At 52.2% G+C, this 9486-nt stretch overlaps 1 protein-coding gene across 1 annotated transcript; it reads right to left on the reverse strand.

Annotated features, from left to right (window-relative positions):
- Positions 1 to 6527: 6527 nt before the first annotated feature.
- On the reverse strand, positions 6528 to 9018 carry FRAT2 (FRAT regulator of WNT signaling pathway 2). The gene has a single exon (XM_004268538.4). It carries the CDS (start codon positions 8613 to 8615, stop codon positions 7926 to 7928), a length of 690 nt encoding a protein of 229 aa, XP_004268586.2. The 5' UTR covers positions 8616 to 9018; the 3' UTR covers positions 6528 to 7925.
- Positions 9019 to 9486: the final 468 nt, after the last annotated feature.

The raw sequence follows: 9486 nt of genomic DNA on the forward strand, positions 1-9486 counted from the left end.
TGGAGAAAACTCATGCCTACTATGAGATGCTTTAACTGCACTATAACCCTGTAACCATCACAGGGTGTAAACCGTCCATCTTTAAAAATCCTGCAAGATCTTACTAGTCACCCCCAAGACATCTTTTGGAATAAGTCAGGGTTTACATTAATGATTTTTAAAAGTTATTAGACCATTTTTCCTTGGTGGTCCAGTGGCTAAGACTCTGCGCCCCCAGAAACTAGATCCCACGTGCCGCAACTGAGTCCACATGCCACAACTAAAGATCCTGCGTGCTGCAACTAAGACCCAGTGCAGCCAAATAAATAAATATTAAAAAGAAAGTTATTAGACCATTTTATAGGTGGAAAAATATTCCAGGAAGGGGGCAGTGCAGAGTGACCTACAAAGTCATTTACGAAGTCAAAGGCCTAACAGAACCTAGAACCCAGGTCTCCGGTCATCCAGCTCAGGCCTCTTTCCAATAGCCTGCTACCATCATACATAGTCCAATATTGTTCACTGCAGAAGTCCACACATATACTACGATGTAAACGATACCCCTGCGGTTGTCCAACATCATGATCCTGCCATTGGAACCCTGGAAAACCATGCCCCAGATCCCTAGGCTGAGCTAGGGAAAGCCAGGTATGCGGTAACCATTTTCTTATGTTCAGCATCCTATGAAGACAGCTGGCCACAGAAAATGGCCTGGGTAAGATAAAAGACCAAAGCTATAAGTCAATGAAAAAAACACTAAATAAACTAAAAGACAGAAATTGACAAATAAGTGATTTGGAGAAAAGAATGTCACACCTCACAAAGAACTCCAGAGTCTGCCACCCCAAGATTTCATTCTAAATTAGGCATAAATGCTACAATATTTGAATTCTATTTTACCCTTTTTTGCTCTTTCCTTTTCCAGCTCAGAAGCAGAAATATGGAGTGCACATCAGACACCACTTTCCTATCCAGCAAAGTCTGTGTCAAACCCTGTGATCCCTACCTTCCAATCAGGAAAGAGTTACCCTGGCAACCAAATTACCAACTCACTCAATTAGCTCCCCCCTCTTCCACTGATGCTCAGTAATCACAGAATGTCAGCCCCGAGAGAGCTCAGCCTTCAGTGGTCTAGTGCTACCCCCTCATTTAGAGATGGAAGCACAGGGAGGTTTCCACTCTGAGGTGCACTCCATTTGAACACCAGGAAGGCTGGTGCAGACAAAGCAGCAAAACTCTCCCACGCAGCGCTTCCTCCTGGTTTTCCATCCACAACTGAAGGGAAAACAAATGACCTGCCCATAACAATGTGTCTCAGGAGGTGTAATAGATAAGAGCGTGGGCTCTGCAGGCAGCCCTGCATTGTTAGCTGTGTGATTTGGGACAGGATCCTTCACCTCAATAATCTCAATTAACTCACCTGCTAAATGGGGATAAGTACAGCACCTACCTTGAAGAATCCGGTGAAGGTGAAATTAGCTCATGTATGAGAAGCAAAATAGCCAATAAACACTCTTATAAAACAAAACATCATTCCTGGAAGCTACTGCGTTAAGGCCACTACTTTAAGTCTTTTGTGGAAAATCCTGCCTTTTATTGACTTCTTCAGTATGTTTCTTAAAAGGCATAAACCTGTTTGCTCTGAAGATAAGACGCTTCTTAAACATGCACCCCTGTTGTATAAAGTGCGAAGGGAAGAGTAGAGGAAGGGAATAATCAGTCTAGAAGAGGTTTAATCAGAAAAGGGTGGAGGTCCCCTTCAAGCCAAACCTTGAAAACAGCTCAGGACTGGGACTCGTAGAGTAGGGGCAGCAGGAATATCACAAAGGGGAGGTTTGGGCTTCCCTGGTGGCGCAGTGGTTAAGAGTCCGCCTGCCGATGCAGGGGACACGGGTTCGTGCCCCAGTCCGGGAAGATCCCATGTGCCGCGGAGCAGCTGGGCCCGTGAGCCATGGCCGCTGAGCCTGCGCGTCCGGAGCCCGTGCTCCGCAACGGGAGAGGCCACAACAGTGAGAGGCCCGCGTACAGAGGGAAAAAAAAAGGGGGGGGGAGGGTTTGTGGGGAGGGCATTCTGAAGCCACAGCTCTTAACTCCCCCATTCCTATCAGAAATCCTTCTAAATCAAATTCAGTGCTCAGCTGTAGGTCTTCATGCCTGCCCTGTCCACTCCCATCTATAATTTGTACTGAGAAAATTGTGCAACTTCTTCACAGGAGGTGATCTTCAAGTTCATTTTGTTCTCACTCTTCATTTTATTTACTGTCATTATAGGGTTATCTCAGGGGCTCATATGTGAATGTCTTCTTTTCTCAAAGAGTTTAGGCACCAGGTGATAAGGGTCTCGGCGCAAAAAGACAGAAAAAGACAAGAAAGGAGACATTTCGAAAAGAAAACCCATAGTCCTCAATACAGCACCAGATAGCTGTTAAAATGCAGGCTCTGGAGCCAGACTGCCTAGGTCGCAATCTCAGCTCTTTCCTTTAAAGCTCCTTCCTGTGACCTTGGGCAGGTTACTAACCCTCTCTCACCTCCCATTCCTTGTCCGCCAAGTCTGATAATAATAAAGTTCCTGCCTCATCAGGTTGTGATGATTCATTGAGCTAATGCTAGTAAAAATGCTTAGGCCACTGTCTGAAACATAGGTGCATTTAGTAACAACACCTGGGTATTGGCATTTAGTAAATATTTGCAGAGCAAACAAACGGGCAACTTCAACAGACTTGTGGAGGCTAAGAGAGTGCTTGGGGCACAGATGATGAATTGTGGTGCCTAGAGGAGAGGATGGGAAAGGAGGGACAGCAACTGAAAAGGGAAAACAGAACCAAAGGAAGCTTTGCTCAAGCAGGAGAGACCTGCGCTCGTCCCACTGTGGTTGGAGGACAGTGGCAAAGGGTGGAATTGAAGGGAAGATGCTATAAAGGATAAGGCTCCTAGAGGGGGCACGAAGGGATGGGGCGCTCAGTCTGGGTAGGTTTGAAGGGCAGGACTCAGGGAGACCTTAGAGGTGGTTGTCCCCTGTGACAGCACTCTAAGTCACAAACTGTCCTACCACAGGGAGGCCAGGGACCAGCTGGCTGTTGAAACAACCTTTGTATAACCCTTCACGCCTGAGATGGCTGGGTATGTTTTCGTGTGAAGGAATCCTTCTTCTCTGTACCTTATGCTACAATAGAATGAAATCTAAATCTGATACCAAGGGGTTTATTAACTGCTCCGCTTTATCAATTAACTGACTCACAGGAGGTAAAATTCACCACCCACAATTGATAGGCTGTTCAGGGAGTTTGTTTGACTTATTGATTTGGGTGGGTTAAAAAAGAATCACAAGCTGGTTATCATCTTGTTACCTTTGCCCTGCCTTTTGCCCGTTTCTTTTTTTACTGTCTAAATTAGATTCGGTTTCCTAGGTTTTCCTGAAAATCCTCCCCAGACACCGGAGTCATAATCACCTTTCTCCAAATGCACCATAAATAGTTCTTCTTTTCAGCTGGGTTAAGCAGAGCAAGAACTCACAGGGCAGATGTTCGAAACACACTGCTTAACGGTGCTGATAAAGAGAAGCTGAATAACTTCAGGATTAAAGAAAAACAGTGAAGGTCACGGAGCAAGCTCTGATTCCATATACCCTGGACCTGACCACGGAGGGCATACGTAGTGATCACATAGCTATAGCTCTGCGTTTGTGCGTGTGCACCTGTGCATGTAGACACACATACCCAACCATCCCTTACAGTTCACCCTTCAGCCTCCCTTGGCTTCTCTGGGTTCTACTATTGGTCTTTGTAAAGTGCTTAGCACAGAGCCTGGCACATGGTAAGTGCTACGTACATTGGCTAGTGTTTTTCCTTCCCAACTGACAGCATCTCCCAGGCTCCGTCCACCCCTCTTAACCCTAACTGCCAAGTCTTTATCTTCAGCCCTAATCTCTCTTCCAACTCCTAATCACTTAAGAGGCACCAGGCTGCGGTCCCTGTAACTTCCCACATGAAACTCCTAATCAAGCCCCTCCCCGACCACACACACTCACACAACCAGCTCCTTGCAACTTCCCTATTACTCTTGTCCTTCTGGACTCAAGACTTGCAGAATGTTACCAGGGAAACCTAGACCTTGGATCCTTCAGAAGATGGAGTTGTCTCAACTCTGCCCATGCCCATGTCCTCAGTTCTGTGCCCACCCACTCCAAGGGACTAGGGATATCCCAGCCACAATCATCCCTGGGCCAAGTACTAGGAATGGGCTATCCCAAGCCGCAACACCTTGGGAACGGCCAATGCCTCCTTTGCACAGACACTTCCCCAGGCCCAGGACTCTGCTCTCTACAGCCTTTGCAAACGGCTGATTGGTAGCTGGGGCTGAGGTTCATGAGGAAATGTGTGGGTAGGCTCAGACAGAAGGTAAGAGGTTCAGCTTAAGAGTCATGAGTTCAGATCCTGTTCAACCACCCACAATTCCTACCCCTCCCCATTGTAAAGAGTGAAGGGCCGTCTTGTAAAAGGTGCCTACCAGGGCTTCCCTGGTGGCACAGTGGTTGAGAGTCCGCCTGTCGATGCAGGGGACACGGGTTCATGCCCCGGTCCGGGAAGATCCCACATGCCGCGGAGCGGCTGGGCCCGTGAGCCATGGACGCTGAGCCTGCGCGTCTGGAGGCTGTGCTCCGCAAGGGGAGAGGTCACAACAGTGAGAGGCCGCATACGGCAAAAAAAAACAAAAACAAAAAGGTGCCTACCAGGGTTCCTGCCCAAACAGGGCTCAGTCCCCTTTCTCCTTCTCTCCACCTCGCTTCTCAGCTCCTGAAGATCTTCAGGTCCTGTCAGTCTACAGTCACCACTCTAATTTCATTCCTGAGTGCTGTCTTGGCCCTGTTGCAGACCCAGAAGACAGCTGCATTGGGTGAGACCTCACCATCTTGGCCCTATGCCCTCATCTTACAGACTTGAGGTTCTAAAAAAAGCAGCCATCTACCATTTGTTATCTGTGCCTCTCTTATGCAATTCCTATTACCTTATGTGAAGGTCTTGGCCCCAAACCTGCTTATGGGTTCTTCCAGGATGTCTGAAACCCTGCCTCATCCCGGATCCCCAGTGCCTTGCACATATGTGGCTGGCCTGCAAGAAAAGTTTGAAAATGGTGATGCTATTGTGTTGAGGCATTTATTGGGTCAAGGTTTTTGTGGGATGCTCTTAAGAACTTTAATAAATCCAACATGGGAGAAAATGGTGTCAAGAGAGTCTCATGGAGGTGGTACAGCATGACTGGAAGCTCTGGTTGAGGAAAGCAGGAGAAACTAGAGCCACACTGCCTGGGTTCAAATCCCAGCTCCTTAACTTAAAAGGTGGTGACTTCAGGCAAATCACTTAATCTCCTGGGCCTCGGTGTTCTCATTTATAAAATGGAGAAAATAGTGCCTACCTCATGACGAATAAAGCCATGACATAATGAGATAATGATTCAAAACACCCAGAACAGTACCTGGCACGTGTGTCAAGTGCCAACCCCCGGAATGATGACAGCAGAGACAGACCATCTGGAAGGTGTGTGGAGGTGGCCTTCTGGAAGTTCAGGAAAAGGGACTTATATGATACAGAAGCAAAAGAGGTGGCAGTGACTTGTGCTCACAGTGGAAAGGAAAGGGTGGCTGAAGTGTTAGGGCACGTGGGGCACGCTGAAGAGACAGATGGGGGCCACTGAAGGAAGAAGGGCCAGTGGTGGCAGCAAGAATCAGCAGCTGTCATTTTATAAGCCCTTAAGTGTCCCAGACACCTCAGGTCCTCGTTTTACCCTCCCAACCAACCTATGAAGTATTATTGTTTTATACATGAGAGGAGGAAAACGCACAGAGCTGTGACTAGCCTACTATGACACAGCTGCTGAGCAGCGGGGCTGAGTCAAACTGAGTCACTGAGCAGCCTTCCGCTGCAGCCCGTGTGAGAAGGTGCTGGGCAGGACAGGTGCCCCTGGGGCTGGTTAGCAGAGCTGGGCTGTACCAAGAAAGGCTTCCTTGTGGGAAAGGGCCCCAAGCCTGGGGAAGATAAGACTGAGGGCAGAACCAGGAGGGCCACTTAATTAACTGAACCCCCATCTGCTCAAAACACCCCATTTTACAACTACCAAATACACTGCTGTAAAACCCTATTGTCTTTCCCTAGGCCACAGCTCAAGACTGGGTCAGTCTCAAAGGAGAAAATAGGCAGGCTCTGTCTAAACCCTCACCATTCTTCAAACACAAATAAATCAGAAAATTCACCTCCCTCCACCCTCCTCCAGATACAGCAAATCGCTTGGCCTCTGCCCTCCAGCCTAGAAAGTTTCTGGACTATGTTCTTATTCCAAAAAGGGCGTGAAAGCCCACCTAGCATGTTTTTAAAAACCTGGACTGAATTTTCTGATCTTGTGGAACATCGACCCAGAAGCACTCATCGACTGCAGCTCCACTGGTCTCCATCTCACACCTCGACCCCAAAGTCCCCTCTCCATCACGACTTCATTATGAAAGGTGTCCCCTCTGTGCTTTTTCCCCCACCTTCCACCAAAAAGCCAAAGCATGCTCCAAAACAAAAACCAAATTTATTCAGCAGACACTTTAATTAAGAAATCCTATAAATCAGGACCACCACAATTTCAGACACTCCGGTGCGAAGTGTACGTCAATAGCTACATCTGGAGGATGAACAAGCCATTGAATCTTTTAAAAAAATTAGTTTAGCTCCTTTACAGTTTGGGGGTGGCACCTTACTTAAAGCACCGTCAAGTTTCATACGGGTAAAGCCTGCGGTTTCTCCTCTTGGAGAGTCCCATTTAAAAAACGGTTTCGGTCACTCACAAAGAGCTGGTGGCAGAAGGAAACTGAGGGGTGAAGACCCACGAAAGCTCAGACCTATGGCTCCACAGAGGACCAGAACAGAGCAGAAAAACAGCCGGGGTCTCATCCATGCAGTGAAGACATCAGAAAGGGTGGAATAAGAAAGGCCAGCCGGGAGGGCAGGAAAGAGACATAAGACATTGTTTATGCCTGTTTCTGAGAAATCTCATGGCACGGCCAGGAGTGGCCTCACGGGAGGAGGAGGAGCTCTGGACAGAAGGAGAGAACAGAGAAAAAAAAATCTCTCTCCTCGCACAGCCCTCTCCACCTGTGTGTCCTCTGGAGACGCTAGGAGGTGGCGAAGCACAGACAGGACTCTTCTCGGAGCAAGAGAAAAAAGACACAGCGGTCAGTTAGCTCTCCCAGGAAGCCCACAACCTTCCGTCCAAGCACACCGTGACCTTGAAACACAGGTGGCAAGGTCAAGTCATTTAAAAGTCCACATCCACCTCGACCCACCTTCAAAATTCTCCACCTCCCTACCCCCGACAACTGGAGCTCACATCTCCCACCTCGACCAGTCACCGATGTGATGGGAGAAAGGGGGCGGGCGATGCCAACCCACCCACCACCAAGCTTTTACATTCTTCTTCCCTCCGGAATTTCTTTGCACAGCAATTGTAGCACCATTTTCACTAAGTTCCTCCACCGGAAAATAAAATGTATTCGTGTCATCAGTTTTCAAGTATTCTTACAAAGCCCTCGCGATTCTCGCCCCTTGGAGCCGTATCTTTAAACAATCCAAGCACACGACACCCCCAAGAGTTAAGTCAGGTACAAGTTGATGCAAATAGCTGCCATAGTTCTCCCAGTTTTATCCCAGGTTCCTGTCCCCGAGGTGGCCGGGGAAATTCTCACGCGACACGTACGCGCCCTGGCCCGTGCATTTCTCCACGCTCAAGTTTTCGCCGACAGCCTCGCCGGGGCGGGTAACTTCTCGGCTTGAGGTCTCTCCCCACTAGCCTCCTTGCAGCCTAGGCGGTCGCTCCCAGGACGGCAACGGCGGCTTCAGCTCAAGGTTGGGGAAGGCACAGGACGCCGTTGGGTCCCCGCAGCGGCTTCTTCCTCCTCCAGGGGCCCAGGGTCAGTGCAAGGCGCCGGAGGGCTGAAGGGCGACAGGGTCCGGTCGGCTGCGGCTGCCCCCGGGTCCGGGGGGTACCGCGGGGCCCGTGGCTGCCACCGCGGCGACGGCTCGCTGGAGCCTCCGCACGGCCTCCTTGATGAGGTTCCCCGAGAGCACCAGCTGCTGCAGGAGCCTGTGCGGGTCGTCGTCGTTGGCGCGCGCCCCGGCTGGGGGCCATCGTCGCTGTTGCAGGCGACGGGAGGCGACAGCGCCCCGCAGCCATCCTCGCCGGCACGGCCCGGGCAGCGCGCTGGGGCTTGCGGCGAGCTCGGCCACAAAGTAGGGCGCAGCCCGGCCCCGCACCCGGCCGCGGTCCCCGAGGGCGCAGCGCAGGGCCCCCGGGGGCGCCGGACCCCCAGTCTCGGCCGAGGCGGGCGGCAGAAGCAACGGCAGAGACGGGGCTCGGGCCTTGTCCGCCCGCACCACCGCCGGGGGTCGCGGGGGCTGCAGTGGCGGCCCCGGGGGCGCGCACGGGGAGGCAGGGCGGTCCTGCGCCGCGTCCAGCTGCAGCGTCTCGCCGATCTGGGCCACCAGCCGGTCCACCTCGCCCGAGCCGCCCAGAGTCACCGACTGTTCCAGTAGGAGGAAGCTGTCCTCCTCCTCCTCCTCTTCCTCGCCGGCTTCCTCTTCCTCCTCCCTCCGGCACGGCATGGCCCCCCGCGCGGGCACCCGGAGCTCTGCGGGAGTCGCCGGCGGCTCGGCTGCCCCCGGGGCTCGGTGGGCCGCGGCGGAGCCGGGCGCGGTGCTGAGGCCGAAGCCGGAGCCGGGGCGGACGCGGAAGCCGGAGCCCGCCAGGCACTCTCGCCGCGCGCCAGCAGCCGCGGGAGCCGGAATCCTACCGGCTCTGGTTGATTTGTAAACAATGGGTGACGTTGCCTCCGGGCCCTACCACCGCGCCGGGGCAGGGGGGACAAACGAGGAAGTGGCGCAGCGCGGGCCGTCACGGGCAGCGCAGGGCCGCGGCCGGAGCCTTCTTGTGTCTGCGCTGGGTGTTTGCTTAGGAGGGGATCTGGGGCATGGGGAGAGCTTCGTACTTCCCCGACCGGATTAGCAGCACAGGACTATGGAGACTCTGAGGTGGCCACGATTGGATTCTCCCACTAACGGACACACCCACCCACACACCCAACCACTCATCCTCCGACGCTTCCTCCCTCCCCACGTGTCAGCAAGACTTGGGCGGCCCCGCTCCCCCTCCCGCGCACCCGCAGTCAGCGGGGCCCGGGAGTGGTGGGGGAGGGGCGGGCCCTGCGACCAGCTGGCTTGGGAGGGGTGGGGCTGGGGAAATTGGGGGCGGGGAGGGGACTTCGTAATGGAGGGCGGAATCGCCCTGAGGTGGAGTCTCGGTGCCTGCTCCCTCCGCCTAGTCCTCAAGCGCTACGACCCAGCGCGAGAGAAAGACGCGCCACCGCCTGGCTAAAGACTTTGTTCATTAAAGAAAAAAAAAAAAAAAAAAAGCCGCGCGGCCAGTAAAAAAAGATTTAAATAGAAATATAGGGCGATGAAAAAAACTCTCTAATCA

Source organism: Orcinus orca, chromosome 14, assembly GCF_937001465.1.
Source record: "Orcinus orca chromosome 14, mOrcOrc1.1, whole genome shotgun sequence".
Taxonomy (NCBI): Eukaryota; Metazoa; Chordata; class Mammalia; order Artiodactyla; family Delphinidae; genus Orcinus; species Orcinus orca.

Coding starts and splice junctions, on each gene's coding strand:
- FRAT2 (XM_004268538.4), bottom strand. CDS start 8,615: ATGCCGTGCCGGAGGGAGGAGGAAGAGGAAGCCGGCGAGGAAGAGGAG.